The sequence below is a fragment of the Antechinus flavipes genome, chromosome 4, assembly GCF_016432865.1.
Source record: "Antechinus flavipes isolate AdamAnt ecotype Samford, QLD, Australia chromosome 4, AdamAnt_v2, whole genome shotgun sequence".
In the NCBI taxonomy this organism is placed as follows: domain Eukaryota; kingdom Metazoa; phylum Chordata; class Mammalia; order Dasyuromorphia; family Dasyuridae; genus Antechinus; species Antechinus flavipes.
In genome coordinates this window covers 429,278,994-429,300,157 of record NC_067401.1, presented here as the reverse complement: position 1 = coordinate 429,300,157, position 21,164 = coordinate 429,278,994, and the positions used below count along the sequence as shown (strand labels likewise).

At 33.0% G+C, this 21,164-nt stretch overlaps 1 protein-coding gene across 2 annotated transcripts in view; it reads left to right on the top strand.

Moving 5' to 3' along the window:
* Nucleotides 1-21,164, top strand: part of POU2F1 (POU class 2 homeobox 1) — a 233,722-nt gene that overhangs the window by 89,761 nt on the left and 122,797 nt on the right. The window contains exons 1-2 of one of the 2 annotated variants that reach the window (XM_051999029.1): nt 14,805-14,847; nt 19,059-19,124. In XM_051999029.1, the coding sequence (XP_051854989.1) occupies nt 14,820-14,847; nt 19,059-19,124 (94 nt within the window). In that variant the 5' untranslated portion in view covers nt 14,805-14,819. Of the gene's footprint in view, nt 1-14,804; nt 14,848-19,058; nt 19,125-21,164 lie in introns of those variants that run through there. The other variant, XM_051999028.1, reaches the window with a different exon arrangement.

Here is a 21,164-nt window from a genome sequence, read left to right as displayed (position 1 = left end):
TATTCTATATTATCAATACTTTATTTCAGGAATGATTAGATTAGTTCTAAGAATCATATCACCACCAGACTGAAAGAACTCTTATTTTATGATTTTATTAGATTAAGTGAATAATTCTCATTGCTTCCTGTTTCAACATGTTTGGGAAACATTTATTTACATTCATTTGAAATGCTGAATAGATTTCTGAAAGCATAGACTTGCTTTCCTGAAAGAGTTTACCAAATGCCTAAATAAGAATAAGTAAACTCCCTTTTTGGTACTAAAGGTTTTAAATATATTGATAGTGTCCTGTTTTTTTAAAGTGCACCCATATTGTCAAGTAATTCTATTTTATAGAACTAGTATTTTGTTTTAAGTTTGAAAGGACATATTCAGCTTCTGTATTCATTAGTGATTTATTCTAGATTCTATGTAATTGTGGATTTTTTAAAAAATGTCTTATTCTCAAAGAATTAGAACATGTAGTATTACCTATGGGATGAGTATTAATTATTCTAATTTTTCTAACTTGACTAAAACATTGTCATCAAGAATTTTTTATTATTCTATTAATAGGGCATTAAAGGAGCCCTGGCATAGAAAAATTTAATATGGAGTACTGTTTAAAGTTTCGTTTTTATGAAAGCAAGCTGGAAAAAGAAATAAGAACCTGAACTTCCTTAATAATTTTATCAATCAAACAGTATAGTTGAGGAGTTTTAGTACTAGCCAAAGAGCTGTTATTATTGGAAAAGCTAATATCTGAAACAAGATGATTTCAAATTCTACTGTAATCACATATTTTGGTGTCACTGTAGGCCAGTAGTTCCCCTTTAGTGATTTTGTGAAAATTCTTAAATGGCACCTTAATCAGTAAATAATTGTCTAGCTATATTATAAGTATATTTTTCCTCTGTGATAAGCACATGAATGTTTGAAACATTAATAAGTTGATTTTTTTGTGGTGATTTGAAATCATTATGTTCATGTACACAATGACTTTGGCTTTCATGTTACTATTCCATCAAACTTTTAACTGCTTCTGATAAAATTCAATGTGTTTTTGCAATTTCTCAATATGCTATCAAATTGTTTCCCAAATACCATGAGGATTAATCATTCAAGAGCAAACCAATTCAAATGGTCATATGCATAGACATCCCTTCATTTGCTTACTGTACAACCAGAGTAAGCTTATTTTTTTCAGTAATCAAGATAATAGGAATGTTTGTGTTCTTGCAGTCCAAACATCGAGCCATTTGAAAAAATGGTGGTTGTATCACAAGCTATCAGAGACTATCACATAACATACTACAGAAACAAACTTTACCTTGCCGCTCATTGCAGTATTAAGGCTGTTTCTTCTGATTTAAACTTCTTTGTATTAGTATGTTAGTATTATGCTAGTATTCTATTTATTTGGCAGATTTTCTTCTTTTTTATTTTAGCATCCAAGTTTTTTCTTGAAAAAATTTTTAAGGTTAGATATGTATATTAATTTTCTATATATTTCTATATTGGGAGAAAAAAATCAGAACAAAAGGGAAAAACCAGGAGAAAGGGGAAAAAAATGAGAAGGGGAAAAAAAAGGTGAAAATAGTATGCTTCAATTCTCATTCAGACTTTATAGTTTTTTTTCTTTGGATATTGATAGCATTTTACATCCAAATTTTGTTAGAATTTCCTTGAATCACTGAACTGATGAGAAGAGCTAAGTATCATAGTTGACCATAGTGCAATTTTGCTGTTGCTGTCTACAATGTTTTCCTGGTTCTGCTCGCTTCATTCAGCATCAGTTCATGTAAATCCAGACTTTTCTAAAATCAGGTTGTTCATTGTTTCTTATGAAATATATGAAAGCAATGGATTATTATTGATTTATTATTTATTATAAACCAATAACAATCCATTGCTATCATATACCACAATTTATTCAGGCATAATCCAAGCGATGGGCTTTAAATTCATTTTCCAATACTTTGCCACCCACAAATAGAGCTGCTACAGACATTTGAGTCCTTTCCCCTACAGGATCAAAAGTTATCTACAATTTTATAATCCTTTGGACATAATTCCAAATTGCTCTCCAGAACAATTGGATTATTTCACAACTCTACCAACTGTGCATTAGTGTCCTAGTTTTCCCACATCCTCGCCAACATTTATCATTATTTTTTCCTCTCATCTTAGCCAATCTGATCAGTGTGAGGTGGTACTTCAGAGTTGTTTTAGTTTGCATTTCTCTAATCCATGGTGATTTAGAACCTTTTTTCATACAACCATAAATAGTTTAATTCTTCATCTGAAAATTGTCTTTTCATGTTCTTTAACCATTTGGCAATTGGGGAATGACTTGTTTTTTTTTTTTTACGAATTTAAGTCTTTTCTCTATGTATTTTAGAAATGAGGTCTTTGTTCCCCAACTTTTTGTTTCCCCTTTAAATCTTGCCTGCGTTGGATTTGTTTGTGCAAAACCTTTTTAATTTAAGCTAATCAAAATTGTACATTTTATATTGCATAATGTTCTCTATTTCTTGTTTGGTTATAAATTCCTCCCTTTTCCACAGATCTGACAAGATCTTGCTCTCCTGATGTGCTCATAGTATTATCCTTTATGTTTAAATTATGAACCCACTGTGATTTCACCTTGATATAAGGCATGAGATGTTAAGTTTATGCCTATTTTTCAGTGTTCCTGAAATTTTTGTCAGTGAGTTCTTATCCTAGAAGATGGAGTCCTTTAGGCTTATCAAGTAGTAGCTTACTGTCATTGATTATTATGTCTTATGTACGTAACTTCTTTCACTCATGTACCAGTCTATTTCTTAGCCAGTTCCAAATGGTTTTGGTGACTGCCACTTTATAATACCATTTTATATCTGATACTGCTAGGCCATCTTCCTTTGTGTGTTTTTTCTCCCATTAATTCCCTTGATATTCTTGACTTTTTTTTTTCCAGATGACTTTTGTTATGATTTTTTTTCTAACCCTAAAAAATACTTTTTTAGCTATCTGGCAGATTTTCAATGAACTAATTGGCAACACTAGTTGGTTTATATGAGTTTACATGAGAGTATAGTACAGGGATCCTTAGTAGAAGAGAAGGATTTCACACGAAGGATTTCTTACAAAGTGTAGTGTGTACATGAACATGCTTTAAAATGAAGGAATATATGCTATTGAACTCTTAAGTACATTTATCATTTAATGCAGTGCTTATCATTAGCCAATAAACAAGTAAATTCTTAGCTATTAATTTTCATCATTTGGTTTAAAAATAATCAAGAGGCTAAAAAGAAATGAATTTCAATCTCAATAAGAACGCTTGGCTTATAAAATTCTCCTACTATTTTTCCACTGCATATTTGTGTGAGAGGGCATTTTTACTTTATTCTTGTTTTAAATTAAAGTACAGTAACTTAATGCAAACTCAGATTTAAGACTATGTTTGGTATTCAGCTATATATTGCAAGCCTTTGTTGAAATTTTAAAAAGTTCAACAAATTAAATTTAAGTTACATTAAATATCTTGTAAGTTGTATTCCTATCATAAAACTATCCATTTCTTTAAATCAATCCTCACAATTGAGCCGTTTGTTGACAGCTTCTTTATCAACATCTAATAAACTGAGCTCATGTGATTTCACTCCTTTAAGCACCTTTTGAATCCTCTTGTTGGACCTTAGATATTTTACATACTCTGTTCAGAGATAAAACAATTTTGGTCACACAATAAATTCAGTGGTATATTTCCTGTAGTTAGCCTTTGCTTTTGCTTGCCAACATGAGGTTTCTATTCCAGAAATATTTTTTAAATTTTTGTAAATTTTTATCTTGTTTATTGTGTGCTTAAGAATAAAAATCCTTTTTGAGGAGGTGTTAAGTTCTCACATAGCTACTTTGAGATAATGAGTCCTGTATTTTTATTTGAATATTGTCTAGATTCATTATCTTCCATAATAAAGGCTGATATTATATAGGTATTAATTGTTTTCAATATGTTCTTCCTGTTAAGTTTTGATTTTAAATTGCAATTATTTTTATTTGTGGTCTGGCTTCTGACCTAATCAATTAATTAACAATTATTTATTAAATAATTTGTAAATCAGAGAAGGCCCAGTTGATGTTACATAACATAAATTTGTAGTGGAGCCAGTTGGAACAGGGGAATGATTTTTCTCCATCTTGTATATGTGTAGCATTGAAGGCAGCAAATGGTGGGAATGATCCGAATCCAAGGACTAAGATTTGGTAAGGCAAAATGAAATGAGGGGCTAGGGATATGAGAAGAGGACAATTGAATTGAATTGGTTCATTTAGGGATCAAGATGGGAAAGAGAGGAGAGCTGCTTATGCAGGAGATGGAGTTGAAAGGGGCAAGAAATTTGAGGTTATGGAGCAGAGAGGATTATAGTTTTGTGAGAGAAGACAGAGGAAGAGATGAAACGCCAGTAGATTGTGGTTAAATTAGGGGAATTTCAGAATTCATGAAGGTATTTATGAGAGGTGACAAGATCAAGGTTATGACACACATATAAGTGGTTGAACTGGGGATGGAGGAGTAAGTTAAGGGAAATGAATAGATTGAGGAACAGTATTAGGGTGATGAGGCAGCTAATTGGTGCAGCCTAAACTCCAGAAGGCCTGAGTTCAGATCTGGCCAGCTGTGACCCTGGGCAGGTCACTTACTTTCTGTTTGCCTCAATTTCCTCAATGAAGATAAATTCAGCACCTACCTCCCAGAGTGATTGTGAGCATCAAATGAGATAATAATTGTAAAAACCCTTATCACAATATCTGACACATAGTTTGTGCTTCATAAACACTAGTCCTGAAGCAGTGAATGCTGCTGCTATTCCTAGTACTGTTAGTATCACTACTTTTACAGCTGCTACTACTACTATTATTATTACTCCTCTTCCTTTTCCTCTTATTACTACCTCTACTGTTAGTGCTACTGCTACTACTTTTTTCTTACTATCATTTCTTTTGCTACTGCTGCTACAACTAATCATTATCTCTTCCCAGATTCTCGGTTTTCTGAGGCTTTATAATATTGCTCTCTCATTTCATCTCACCTTTCAAGTTATCAAATACTAAGGGCTTCCTTTTACCTCTATAATCAAATATAAAAAAGCCTTTGTCATTTAATGCTCTTAACAACCTGGTATCTTTCTAACTTTCTAGCTGTATACCTTACTCTGCTCCACACTTATGACCCAGTTCTGCTGATTTTTTATTTTTAATTGTTTCTTAAACATAAAACTCCATCCCTACTATCTGTGCATTAGTGCTGAGACAGTTGCTTTATAGCTAGAATGACCTCCCTTTTCAGCTTTGCCTCTTAGAATTCCTGGTTTCTTTTAAGATTGTCCTCAGAACTGTTCGGTTCTGCAAACATATATTGTATCTAGGATATACTGCAACATATCTAACATATCTAGGACTCTTGCCATCTAGGGGAGGGGGTGGAGGGAGGGAGGGGAAAAATCAGAACAGAAACGAGTGCAAGGGATAATGTAAAAAAAATTACCCTGGCATGGATTCTGTCAATATAAAGTTATTATTAAATAAAATTTAAAAAAAAAAAGAAAAAAAAATAAGATTGTCCTCAGGAACAACCTGAAGCAGGACTTCTCCAGTTTTCCCAGCTGCTAAAACCTTCCTCTCTAAACTTACCTTCTATATATTCTGCATGCATACCTAATTATTTGTTGTGTACTATCTTAGAAAATAATGTTTCTTAATAGATGATATTATCAAAGGATATGAATAAACAATTCTTTTTTATGATTTCCTGTAAGATAATGTCTAGGGTCTTTTTTTCTTGGCTTTCAGGAAGCCAGTAGTCCTTAGATTGTCTCTCCTAGATCTATTTTCCAGGTCAGTTGTTTTTCCTGGGAGATATTTCTTTTTTTTTCTTTTTTTTGTTTGACTGATTTTTGAAGTCTTATTGACTCATTCACTCTCATTTGTTCAATTCTAATTTTTAGTGTATTATTTTCTTCAGTTACCTTTTTTTAAGCAACTTTTTCAATTGGCCAATTAAATTTTTTTGTTCATTGAATTCTTTTTCCATTTTTTCTGTTCCTTCGTGTAATGATCTCATTTGATTTCTCCATTTTTCTTCTCTTTTTTCAGATCCTTTATGCAATCATCCATGAAAGCCTTGTGAAAGGGGGACCAGCTCATGTCTCCCTCTGGGCCTTCATTTGGAGTTGCTTTACCTTTAGGAACCTCAGGATTTAAGTCTGTTCTTCTCTCTCTCTCTCTTTCTCCATAAAAGCTATCTATGGTGTGAGTTATTTTTATATTTTTATTCTTTTTTTTTTTTTTTTTGAGATTTGAGGTCTGTTGAAAGCAAAGGAGCTACAGCTGCTTTAATTTGACCTAGGACAGTTCTGCTGATTGATTTCCAATGCTAGATAGTGGCGGCTAGGTCCTGTGTTCTTCCTGAGCTCTAGGGTTTACAATTTATCTTTCACAAAAGGCAAATCTGCCAAACCACCTGCTTGCAACCAGGACAGAGTGGTCTAAGAGGCTCACAGAAGATTCCCAGGTGCGTGGAAGCTACAATGCTCTGACTCTGTACTCCAACTTCTTGCCTCAGTCTCCCTATGCTGTAGTTTGGGTTCGGCAGACTGTCTCCCTGCCCTATTGAAACAGACCTGTTCTGAAATTCTTCCAAGGTACCTTCTTCTGGGAATGTGTTGTACTCCAAGTATTTGGATTCTTTCATTTCAAAACCAGTTTAGAGACTTAATCTGCTGTTGGTTTGAGAGAATGTTAGAGAAGATGTACAGAGAGTCATCTCTTTGCTTGTATTTGTATTCCCAGCCCTTAGCACAATGCATAGCACATAGTTAACAGTATGCTTGTTGCCTGCCATATAGTTAGTACTTATTAAATGCTTGCTTGCTTGATTATAACTTGGAAAGTTTATTTCTACAGGTAGTGGCCATTTTACATAAATTAATTTAAAGGTATTTGAGCTTATAAATAACTTTCATGGCATAAAGAACTTTTTATGATCCTATGATCATAGGACTTGGTAGCTTTCCAGGCTTTTAGAGCCTGGCATAGCAGATAGAGCACTGGACTGTTGGAGTCAGGTATTCTTGGGTTCAGATCCTGTCTCGAAATACTTTATAACAGAGTGATCGTAGACAATTTTGTGCCTTGTCTAAGTTTTCTCATCTGTAGACCAAATGGAACCTCTTTGCCTCAAAGGTCCCTTCCAGTTCTAAATTTATGATCTTAGGATCAATAAAACCTCAAGAACCAATTCAATGTAAAAAGTGTGTCAGAACAGTAAGTACTAAGAATACAAATGTAATCAGGAAAGAAAAAAAAAGTTCTGCTTCTAGAATTTAGCCCACCACAATTCTACTTGGAAGAACAACAACAAGGATTTTCTCCATTATTGAGTACAAAGTAGATTGGGCAAGATTTTGCAAAAATAACCTCTGGTTTTCCTTTTAAAATTCTTTAGATCTGAATATTGAAAAGAAAACAATTAAATGATAAGACCTAATGTCAATTTATGAGTAAGAGGATTTAGATTTAGAAAAGGGTGTTTAAAAATATTTTCCAGGCAAATGAGAAAATGGAGATCCATAGAAGTGTAATAATTGTTTCAGGGTCACACTGGTAAGTAGCAGAGCCATAGTTCATACACAGATCTTCTAATTACAAATTCAGTCTATTTTAAACTGTAGCTCTGGCTGAGTTTTTGCAATTTTAAAAGAGGATGTACTGTGTCCTGGGCCATTGCCAGTTGTCTTGAATTTTATCTTGCCACTGGATTCTGATGGTTCTGGAAAAGAGATGAAGATCAATAACTTTGCTTAGTTCTCCCTCATTCATCCAATTCAAGTCAAGACATCACCCTCACGATGTCATTGGTCCCCTGAGAATGAAGTACTAACAACAGTACTTTGTTGGATCAAATAAGTCTTTAATTGGGTGAATCTTAAGCAGTGTAAAGAAGTAAAAATATTTAGGCAGAGTTAGAGGATAGAACCCACCAGTAGTATGGAGGAGGCCTGGATTTATAATTTGAAGACCACGTTTTGAATTTTAGCTCTTTTACTTTACAATATGCCATTCTTATCTCCATTTGCTCTACTTTATCTTATCTGTAAAATGAGTGTTGTTTTTTTTTAAACTTTTTATTGATAGAATTATTGATTGTAATTTTTTACAACATTATCCCTTGCATTCACTTGTGTTCCGATTTTTCCCCTCCCTCCCTCCACCCCCTCCCCCAGATGGCAAGCAATCTTTTACATGTTGAATAGGTTACAATATATCCTGGATACAATATACGTGTGCAGAACCGAACAGTTCTCTTGTTGCACAGGGAGAATTGGATTCAGAAGGTATAAATAACCCGGGAAGAAAAACAAAAATGCAAGCAGTTTATATTCATCTCCCAGTGTTCTTTCTTTGAGTGTAGCTGCTTCTGCCCATCTTTGATCAATTGAAACTGAATTAGCTCTCTTTATCGAAGAGATCCACTTCCATCAGAATACATCCTCATACAGTATCGTTGTTGAGGTATATAATGATCTCCTGGTTCTGCTCATTTCACTTAGCATCAGTTCATGTAAGTCTCGCCAGTCCTCTCTGTATTCATCCTGCTGGTCAAAAAGAGTGTTTCTTACTGGATAATTTCTAAAGTTTCTCTATCCCATTCTCATTTTCTTTATTCAATTCTCATTTTTAGTAAGCTTTCATTTTTATCAAGGGTATCAAGGGAGGATTTTTGTTCTTTGTTTTTTTCAGAATTGAGAAAGTGAAGAGAAGATGGGGTAGAATCTGATATGTGTACATGGGCCATTTGTAAGTGAGGATCTTATAAATAATGATAATAAATAAAAATTGTTAATAAATGAGTAATAAAGTTTAGTTTGGTCTCAATGTCTTTTTTGTTTGGAAAACCTCCATTATTAGGTAACTAACTTTCCCAAGCCCAGTTCCACATCACTAGTTACCTTGTGGGTCTATCCCTACCTTACTATAATCACTTGCATTCTAAATTCATCATATGCAAAATTGAACTTACTATCTTTACCCTTAAACCCTTCTTTTTCCTTATTTCTGTTTTTTTTTCAGGGACATCACCATGCTTTTAGACATTCTGATTCACATCCTCAGAGTCATCAAGTTTCTATTCTTCCTCATTCCTTATATTTGATTGTTGAAAGTTCTAGTCTATTCTACCTGCACAAGGTCTCTTTGATTTGTCCCCTTCTCTTTACTTCTAGCCACCCACATGTTCTTAGAGTACAAAAAGAAGTAAAAAAGAAAGACAAATCCTGTCCTAGAAGAGCTTGTGTTTTAATGGTATAAGACCACACAGTAAAAGATAACTATATGAATAAATTTCCAGCTTGAAAAGGCTTCCTGAACATGGGAGCAAAGGCAGCTTCCTGGGAAAAAGAGAATACTCCTCGGGATCTGGGTTATTGCAAAATTTTCTTCATCTTGCCTCCAGCCTTTTCCCTCTCTAAATTGTCTTCAACTCTGCTGCTAAAATGATATTTCTAAAATAAGTCTTATTATGCCTTCTCAATGGTCTCAGGAGGTTTCAGTATCTCCTGGTCACCTCTAGAATGAAATAGAATTCCAACTTTCCTTCCCAGAATGATTTCACATTAATTTCACCTATGTGCTTTTCCTTCCATCCAAAATGGTCTTTTGTTCCTTGTACAGTAAATACTTCATGCCTGAAATGCTTCTCTCTCCTCTACTTAACAATCTTCAGTCCTTTCCAAGTTCTCTTCAGAAGCTACACTATCGCTACAGTTGTTAGTACTTTTTCTATCTTCAAAATTACTTTAAATTTATCTGTGCTCATATTATTCTAATCTGTAATAGAATAAAACTCCTTGAGGGAAGTAACTTTTTGTCTTTGTACTTTTAAGTAATTAATAACTTTTTTTGAATTAAATATGGTGGAAAGCTTTTTTTTAACAAGGTGCTCATATCTTACTAGAACCATGCTCTGATACCTCATTAGGGATTAGAGATGACCCTCAAGAGTACAAACTCTGATAAATTCTCCTAAACCAGATAGCCTAAGCATGGATCCTGGTAATGGACTATGAAATTTAGAGAGCAACCTGAACTCATTGGTGCATCTGCAACCTAAAATATATATATATATATATATATGTATATGTATATATATATATATATGTATATGTATATGTATATGTATATGTATATACATATATATGTGTGTGTATATATATATATATATATATACTCACACACACACACACACAAATATGTGATTTAATTTTCAAAACATTTTCAATATGACTTTGGTGGTGGTGTTTTTTTTTAACACTATTTTTCTTTTTCCAAATACATGCAAACGGTTTCAACATTCACTTTTTTTAATTTAATTTTTTTTATTATTATAGCTTTTTTATTTACAAGATACATGCATGGGTAATTTTTCAGCATTGACAATTGCTAAACCTTTTGTTTCAATTTTTCCCTTCCTTCCACCCAACCCTTCCCCCAGATGGCAGGTTGACCAATACATGTTAAATATGTTAAAGTATAAGTTAAATATAATATATGTATACATGTCCATACAGTTATTTGCTGTACAAAAAGAATCGGACTTTGAAATAGCGTACAGTTATCCTGTGAAGGAAATCAAAAATGCAGGTGGACAAAAATAGAGGGATTGGGAATTCTATGTAATGGTTCATAGTCATCTCCCAGAGTTCTTTCGCTGGTTGTAGCTGGGTCAATTCATTACTGCTCTATTGGAACTAATTTGTTTCATCTCATTGTTGAATAAGGCTATGTCCATCAGAATTGATCATCATACAGTATTACTTCAACATTCACTTTTACAAAACCTTGGGTTCCAAATTTTTCTCCCTCTCTTCCCACTCTGTCCCTCCCAGCAAGTTATCTGATATAAGTTAAACATGTGTAATTCTTCTAAACATATTTCCATATTTGTGCACACACACAAAAAATCAGATCAGAAGGAGAAAAAACATGAGAATGGGGAAAAAAAACCCAAAAAGGTGAAAATATTATGCTTTGATCCACATTCAATTTCTATAGTTCTCTTTCTGGATGTGGATAGTACTTTCCATCACATGTCTAATGGAATTGCCTTAAATCACCTCATTGTTCAAAAGAGCCAAGTCCATCATAGTTGATCAATGTATAATTTTGTTGCTGTGTACAATGTTCTTTTGGTTCTGCTTGCTTCACTTCACATTAGTTCATGTCTTTCCAGATTTTTCTGAAATAAATCTGCTTATCATTTCTTATAGAACAGTAATATTCCATTGCATTCATGTACCCCCAACTTATTTAGCCATTCCCCAACTGATGGACATCCACTCAGTTTCCATTTTCTTGCCACTACAAAAAAGGCTGTCACAAACATTTTTACACATGTGGGTATCTTTCCCTCCTTTATGATCTCTTTAGGACATAGGCCCAGTAGAAACACTATTGAATCAAAGGATATGCACAGTTTGATAGCCATTAGACATAGTTCCAAATTGCTCTCCAGAATAGTTGAATCTGTTCACAATTTCCCAACAATCCATTAGTCTTCCAGTTTTCCCATATTCTATCATTGTCTTTTCCTTTTATTTTAGCCAATCTGAGAGGTATGAAATGGTACTTCAGAATAGTTTTAATTGGAATTTCTCTAATCAGTAGTGATTTAGAGCATGACTAGAAATGGCCTTGATTTTTGTCAGAAAAATTGTCTTTTAATATTCTTTGACTATTCAGCAATTGGGGAATGGCTTTTATTTTTTACAAATTTGCATTTGCAACTCTTAAAGACAAAATTAAATATGATTTATTTTCGCCTCTGTGGAGAGAACATTTCCTTAGTGTTGAAGGATCCTTTAAGAACTGAAGTATAATGTCCAAAATTACTTACACTAGACTCTATGCAAATAAAATACCACTAAAATTTACATGCAAAGTTGTGTTGTACTTATGCTTTCTATTTTTTTCATTACGACGTAAGCAAATAGGATACTCTTCATTATGTTCTAATAACTGAGGAAATTTCGAAAACCATGTCAAAAGGTCTATCTCCTTTTCTCAAGGAATCTTTTATTTCTTATGGAATCTTGATATCTATTATTCAGGAAATTCACCAATGTAGACAAAACATTGACCTTAAAAATTAGTAAACTTCAGTTTTGTTGCCACAGCATTTAGAATCGTGTACAAGTTGTTTTTTCCTCAGTTTTACCTTTGGGTTTCTAGTCCTTAGCATTGTAAATGCATTCATTGTACATAATAGACATTTAATGTTTATTTTCTTAATTTTTTGCATGTGAAATTGAGCTTAAATATAAAATTTCCTACCCAGTATATATAAAAATCTCCACAGGACTTGAAATTTTGAAAAAATCAATATGAAATAAAATCATTAATTGCACGGAAGAAACATCATCATAATGTAATCATAGTAAGATTCTTGCCATTTTCATTCTTTTTACATCCCCCTAAACATTCTTTATTTCCAGTTTTTTACTCTTGCTTCCATCAGACATTCTCCTTCACAATCATTTACCATATTCAGGTGAAGATCAAGCACATTCTTGCTTCCCATATCTAGTTATAACGTTGTTTCCCTCTGTTCCTCCTGCAAGACCTTCCTGCAAGATTCATGGGCAGGGAAATATGTACACACACACTCACATACCCCAGTATTATTTAAAAAAAAAAAAAAATCTTGCCATTCCAGTTCTTGATTTTTCTTCTTTGAAAACAGAGATAACATTTGTAATCTGTAACATACTGTTTTGTAGTCATGTGTCATTTTATTTGCTATTTCATGCATTATTTTCACCTTAATTGAACTGTAAGGTTGTTGTGGACAAGAGTTTTATTACTATTTCCAATCCTAGACTGGCTGGGCGAATATACTGTAGATGCTGAGTAAACGTTTGTTGATTCATATTAAATAACTTTGAGTAAAGAATTGATATCTTACAGAAAGAGCATAGACATCTAGTTTAGGAATGCAAATGACTATTTCTTATTGTTAATTGGTAATATGGCATAAAGTATGCTTGTGAAAATCACTCATATCAAGCTGAAATTCTTGGTTACCATGACATACAGAAAATGATATTTTTTTTATTATGTAAGTAGATTTTCATGGATTATTTATCCTTACATTTATATATACACAATGGAAGGGACTTGGGAATCTATACAAAAACATTGTCAGCCTAAAATGCTATATAAATATACATAAAAGCCACATAAAGCTTGCTATTATTCATTTGTCTTAAGAATTTGTGAAAGAAGAATCTTTGTGGAAGGAGTATGAAAAAAATGAGAGACAGTTTTGTTTTCAGGAAGATCTTTTTATTTTAGTTGTAACAAAAATTCTTGGTGACAGAGAAAATAAGATTACAGATGGTTAATATGTTGATTATAGCTGAAACCAGTTTTCATAAAGATCATTAGCCTCTTTTTCTTTCAGAATTATAGGTTAAGTTATAAAGAATCTCTGTTGCATTGATAATGCCCAAACAAGTATGGTTTGGAGTTGTGGCTTTTAAATTTACTCAATTGGTATGACACAGTCAAGTATTTTCCTATAAATACATATCCTTTTGATCAGGAAAAAATATTAGTTAGATAGCTTTTCAGTTGGCATTTTCTGGATTTTTGACTATTTTCCAGCAAATTAACTATAATACTATTTCCCACTCTGGTTGCATATTAGTGGGGATTGTTTTTTTTTTTTTTTTTTAAGATACTGAATAATAGTTAGCACTTGCCTAATCCCTTGCTGTTAACCTGGTAGTATGGAGAGATTAACAGACACCGAATGCTAGCAGGTTGTAGACATTTTTGGGGGGGATCTGGTCTCTTTCCAGGTTCATAGTATTGTCCTGCTACTAAGTGGGACCTTCTCGTGACAGTTGATGTTAACATTGAGAAAGCTCCACAGAGATAGGCCAGCACCATCCAGACAGCTCTTGGTTCTGCATCTACCTTGCTAATTGTTTCCTTGGGATTATTTGGACGGTGTTAGAATGCTTTTGGCAAATCCCTTTTATTATTGAAGTCATTGTTGCCAGCAGGAATAAGATTAAAGGTGCTTAAGTCTGTAGAGTTGTTTCTAATTTGTACGTGTCATTTCAGCAGCATTTTAACAGAATTCTGTCTTTTCTCCCTCCTTCTCCCCTTGGTACTGTGCTGAGGTAGGTCTGAAAAGCCAAGCCATTGGAAGAAATCTCATTTTGTTCTCCTAATTATTATGCTGGCACTCTGGAGATAATTTTTCCCTTCATGCACTGCCAATTAATATGCAAATGAGCTGATAAATATTTATGTAGTGATTTAAATTATGCAGGGAGTGCTTTCAGTGTACTCTGCAAATGAATTGTTCCTGGACTTCAAAGTGCTGGCTGCTGTGCTAACGAGAGGAGATTTGCATAAGGCCCTAATCATGCGCATACTGATTAAGCTTCATTATGGAAACTGCCAGCTGCAATCTTTGTTTCTATTTTATTACAAAAAGGGGAACTTTTCATGCTTCAGTTGCCTTGACAATGTCAGTCCTAGCTGGTAGTAGAGCCTAAAACTCCCCAGAGCAACTGAAGTTTCCTTATTCAGTTGAAGATTGCTATGGTGTAACTGAAGTTGTATTTTGCTTCTCCCTGTCCCCTTTCCAACCCTCACCCCCATCCCTTTCTCATTCTGTTTTAGAGCTATAGTATAGATTTGTGAGAAGCCATCTCTTTCCCCAACTCCTTGCTTTTTCTTCCTTCCTTTGGACTTTCTAACCTGTAGAGGATTTTTGAGCAATGCTGGACTGCAGTGACTATGTTCTAGGTGGGTACCTACTCACTTCTTTTTTTATAAGCTTAATATGGAAATAGAGGGGGGGGTGACTTATGCATAAATGCTTAATCGAATATGCAATGGCTTGAGGTGAGGAGAGTTAAAGGAAGGGGAAAGCTTTTGCAAAGCTAATGCTCACATGAATGTATAGTTAATCTCTTCCTACTACTTTTTTCTCTTTTCCTTTTTTTTTTTTTTTTTTTTTTTAGTTACTTTTTTTTTCCCTTTTTAGTTCAGAGGACATTTTCAGCACATATCTTATATTTGTGGATGAGATTTTTGCTCTATGATTTTACCATGGAAACTTTAGTTTTACCTTAGCTCAAAGCCCCATGTAGATAATTATAAACATTTTCCAAATATGATATGCATAACAGTAAAAAATAAAGTGAATAATCATTTTCCCTGATGCTATAATGCAGTCTGTGCTTGTACTTTAAAAAAAAAAATTGTGAACTTGTATTTGCTTTCCTTTGTATCAAATAATTATACCTATTTCTTTAAAATTCTGATATTATTTCAGGCCTTTGGAGTCTTATTTTTAGGATTTGCAAAATATAAGTTGTATCACAGAAGGCTAGAACATTGCCTTTGGAGTTTTGGCTTTGCAAATTTTGAATACTCTATCCAATATCTTAAAGTGAATACCTAGGACACTTTGGTTTTCAAATACAGTCATTTTCATATTAAGAGAGTTAAAACTATCATTGAAGTGCTGAAAACCTAAAACTATCATTGAAGTGCTGAAAACCTATTTTAAGGATAGTGTGTAAATTTATCATCATAGATTCATAGGACAAAAAGTTCATAGGATCAAGTCAGCAAGCATTTATTAGAGATCAAAAGCTGAAAAGAATCTCAGAGGTCTTGGTTGTGATAATGTTTATGACAAGTCCTTTAACTTTTCAATTACTTATTTTCCTTAGTGTTTCCTCCTCAAAGGAATGTAGATATATTTAAGGGGAAAAATTTTTGTGTTTTGTTTTGTTTTTAGAAAAGACCACTTCATAAACCTGGCAATAGTAATAAAATTTCATAATAAGACCCTCTAATATCTGGAACACAATCTACCTAAAAATTTCCATTTCCTCTGAGAAAAAAGAGAAGTTTAAAGAAACAAATTAATATGAAACATTTATTAAAAACAACAACTTTGATATAGTATACATTCAACTCATTTTCCTATATCGTTTTGAATTCTTTGATTCTCTATTTCAGCTTTATACCGTGAGAAATTTTGCTTAGAACAATGTCCTAGGGACCTTAAGCAATCAAAGAAGGTATTGCATTTACTCAGAAACTAAAAATAATATAATTTAGAGTAACTTAAAAGATTGAAACCAAAAGATTTTTCTTCATGATTCTCAGTAAGCCAAAAAAAAAAAAAAATTAATCAGAATTCCCCAATACTTCTTTCCTAGCCGCACACCCTCCCTTTTAGTTTCCTGATCCTAGTGAAATGATTTGATATGATAATTGTGAATGAAACTCTTGAAAGCATAATTGTATCCTGTTAGAAGATCCCTATTGAATACTTATAATTTAAATCAAGAATTAAGATACTGTTTTAAGGCTACCTAAAAAAGGTGTTTGACAGTAAGAGATACTACTGCTTTCTAATCTAGGCTTATTGGTTGTCCAGCCAAATCTACTCTTATTTGGAAAGTCATTTTGTTTACTTGTTTTGAACACATTTTTAAGTCCTAATTTTAATTCATCATCTTTGCAGTTCTTCCTAATTTATTTGGTATGTAATATTGAGTTACATAGTTGTCTAAAATTCCTATTGCATTTAGGTTTTTCTATATTGTCTCAAAACTTTAGTTAAGTCATACAGAAAGCTAGATTTTAGTCATGGACTCTAGCACCTGCTGCTTTCAGTCCTGGTACTTCATGCTTTCAGATAATATTTAAGCTCATTTTCTGAATAGATATTATCAATTCTAAAAGTGATTTGAGACACTGAAGCCATCCCTTGCAACTGGCCAGAAGTTGCCTTTTGAATTTCAGAAGAGAAAGATGCTATGTATTTTCTTGGTCATATGTACAAATAATGACTTGTGTCAAAGAGAAAGGTCCTAAGTGGAATTTATTTTTGAAAATTTTTGCAATTCTCATCCATCAGGTTTAAAATTAAAACTTTCATGATAGTAGGGATGAAGGTTAAGGTGGCCCAAAAACTGATAACAAACTGTCGCAATCCTAGATTAGATTTGGAAAGGATCTTGCAGAGTATTTAATCTCAGCCCCCTTATTTTGTAGTTGGGAATACTGAAGTCCAGAGAAGGCAAGGAACTTGCCTAGGGTCATACAAATTTCTAAATCCCCCTACCCAGATTGAAATCCCAGAACATTTTCCACGGGCTTTGCTGCCATCATTACATTTTCATTACCTGTCACAACCCCTTACAGGTGCTAGCCACACAATAAATATTAATTGATTTAATTTCCTAAATGAATGTTTTGTCACATAGGTTAAAAAGACTTAAAATTGCTATTTTTCATAAAGCCAAAATCAACAACATAACATAGTCTATTGATAACTTTTAACTAGTTTTTCCAAATAGCAAAAGAAGCAGTGAGAATGATTATGCTGAATTTTCAGTGTATATATACAGTAAAGACATTCTTTTTAAAAAAATATGCTTCAGAATACCTTTGAAGATAAAGAATAAAAAAATAGTCTCGTGCTGCATTGTCATAGTCATATTCCCTCATTTACTTCTTTAAAAAATCTTCTGGAACAACAATAATTTTAAAAACACAAAGAAATATATCCAAATTAATGGATTTTATCTAAAATTCATTAAGGCTATGTGTAAAAAAACAGTATTTTCTTGTCATTGTAGAACAAGACATAGTATTTATTTACCTGCCTTTCATTGTTGAAATTATCTCAACCAAATGAAATTCTTCCTCTTAAAGATACTGGTATTTGTTTAATTTGACACTTCTTTTAGGGGGAAAAAAAAAAAGAAAAAGTTATCATCTGAAATGGTCACTGGAGTTAGACACTTTAGTTCCTTTTTACATTCTATCATTCTTTGGAGATTAATGTGTGTAAGTATCTGTTCTGACTCTGAAATACTGTAGTAGGCATTACACCAAGATTAGAATACTATCCTTAATTTCCTATAATAGTTAAGTTAGTGGCCTATCTTATTCAGAGATTTACTTCTGTGCTGGTGAATACTCAGTTTATCTGGGTAATATCATTTACTCATGAAGTTCTGAGATTTCATCAGAAGTTTATTTCTTTTAATAAAGTGTTATGGTTCATAATAGAAAATGTATTTCTCATACATGTCATTCCTTTAGCTTCCCAGTAGACATTTGAGTTATATTTATTTGATTTCTCACGACCCCTTTGTTTAATATGGTTTTTAGTAAGTCAGTTTCTTATTTGTGAAACATCAAAGGTGAGGACTCTCACAGGAATTCTTTATTATAAAGTATTTTCTACATCAAAAAAAAAAAAAAAACAGTTTTTTAAAATCCTTAACAATCAACTGTGTTTTTAGTTGACTTTTTCTCTGTACTGCACTACACAATACAATACACATTTATTTGCCGGTCAGGCACTGTGCTAAGTGCTGGGGATACAAAAAGAAAAGGAAAGAGACTTTGCCTTCCAGGAGTTTACACACAAAGGGAAACTAAAGGGGAGGGGTAGAGAGGTATCCTGTGTCTGGAGCATGTTGTTGATTGGTGGAGTGGAATCCTAGGTATGCAATTGATGGGAAGTGAAAAAATGTGTGAAACAATAAATATAATGCACAGAAATATTGAGGATAATGTATAGGTAGGTTTTGGGGTGGAATGGGCTATGACTATAGACAACTCCCTTTGTTTTTTAATCTTCCTCTTTTCAAAATGTGACAGTAGTAGAAATTTGCCCCCTTCTTACACAGTTACGTAGAGTAAGGAGATGATGCTCTGGGGTTGGAGTCAGAAAGACCTGAGTTTAAATTCAACCTCACATATTTACTAGCTGTGTAACCTTTAATAAATCACTTAATTTCTGTTTGTTTCAGTTTCCTCAACTGTAAAATAGGGATAATGACAGCATTCATCTTTAGGTTTGTGAGGATTAATGAAATAATATATTTGTAAAAAGGACAGCACAATACCTGGCATGTAGTAGGTGTTTAATAAATGCTTGTTACCTTCTTTTAACTTAATTCATCTCTGTTATAATGCAGACTCAAGAATGAACAATCCGTCAGAAACAAGTAAACCATCAATGGAAAGTGGGGATGCCAACACAGGTAAGAAAACAGTTTTCAAATTTAGCTTTTGCATTATATCAGACCGAGGAAGAAATTTTGTCATTTATGTATAGTAAGTCTTACTGTGCCAAATGTTTTGTGAATAAAAAACTATTAGCAACATTTAGTTCATCTTAAACATTATGCACAGGATTTGAAAGCTGAAATAGGACAGAAGTTCAAGAGCTATCAGAAGTTGCAGCGACGGATTGCAATTGGGTGCAAGAAAATTCCTAACAGTTATTAAAAGTGAAATGGACTGTCTCAGGGAATTCTAAATTCTTCATTGCTGTTGATTTTCAGCAGAGATTAGGTAACCACATTGGGTCAGTATCATAGATTCTTTCTTGTTCAGATACAGGTAGAACTGGAAAACATCTGAACTCTCTTCCAAGTCTGAAATTCTGTAATTCTGTGTAATTATTTAGGTTTGAGGGGAGCTTTGTTTGTTACTGTAATTCAGATTATATCTTCAAACAGTGTCATTTTCATGATCAACATACTCTAATAAGACTTAAACTTTGCTCTAATAACATTCAGTTTACTGTTCATTAGTAACTTTTTTGATAGAACAAAATGCCACTTAAAATGTGCCCAAGTTCTTTTACTTGAGGAATTGAACCAAGTTATTGCAATGAAAGCATACTTTCTTTTCTAGACTCTCCTATATTCAGATTCTTGTTAAACCTCCCAACTTCTATCTTGTACTCCTCATTTGTTTATGTAAAACAAACTTATGAAGTATCTGTGTGATTCTAAATCTTTTTTAAATCTTCTGCTACTTCTGAATTTGAGACAAATCAGTCGTTCTTTTGGTTATGTCTTCTAAGAGGACAAGAGGGCAGTCTTTCAGCAATCTAACTCAGTTATAAACTTGGACTACTAGTGGAAACATAAGCCCAATTTTTACTTCACTGAAACCTTCTGCAAGTCTTCTACTCCCTCATTCAATCCTACATTGACAAAGGATTGTTATATCCTTGGTTTGACACCCCCGACACCCCCACTGCACCCCTGCCAAGGATAGTGGCACATTGTCATTTTGCCACATACTTCTTTGAGGGGGAGGAACAGTTGTTTTGTATTTGTGTATATAAAACTTAAGTATAGATAGTCAGATTGGGTCTGGTGTAGAAATGAATTCTAATTAATGAAAGAGATAGGACAAAGCAGAGGAGTGCTCATGCAAATATCAAAGGCAAACCTGTAGAGCTGCATTTAGAAATATGATTTTCAAGGTATAGGAGGAACAATGATGAAGTTAGTATTTTACTTAGGGAAGAAATTCAAAGTATAATTTCTTTAATGTTCTTCAGTTAAATAACTTTTAAAATATAATAGCATATATATTCTGTATAACTATTCATAAAATTACCATGATTATAGTATTAAGTGCAAAATGGTAATAGTATTAGGTAATTTGTCAGTCACCTTTAAGAACATTTTTTGTTTCTTAATCTAATGTCTATTCAAGCTATCCAATCACATAACTTAATAATTTTTAATTTTTGCCAGTTTATGAGCAGGCAAAATTTGAAAACAGGAAAAAAGAAAATCAGCGTTACAGTAAAACAAAGAAAATCAGTGTGTTGCTGAACTTTAGTGGTCTTTAGAAAAGAGATTTCCATTTTTTAAGGAGCTTTTTCTTTTTTCAGAAAAATTTTGTATTTTTACATATGAAAAAGAATTTTTGAGTAAAATACTTAGATAACTGCTTCATATTTGGCTACTTGGCTTACCACATATAAGAATTGCTGGAAAAAATTGTGGTATGTAAATTGATTTGGAAAAGAAATTGACAATTGACTCCAATAACTTTGCTAAGAAACCCCAAATGGGATTTTGAAGAACTGGACATGATTGAAAATAACTGAATAACAACATAAATCCAGAATAGTTATTATATCTGGTACTTTTGTTGGGCAGCCCTTAATATTTCATTCATTTAACCAAAGCCTTAGTTGCTTTCAGAAATACAAAGATATATAAAGCATATGGTACTTACCTTCAAGAATATTCCAGTCTAGAAGGGAAGATAAG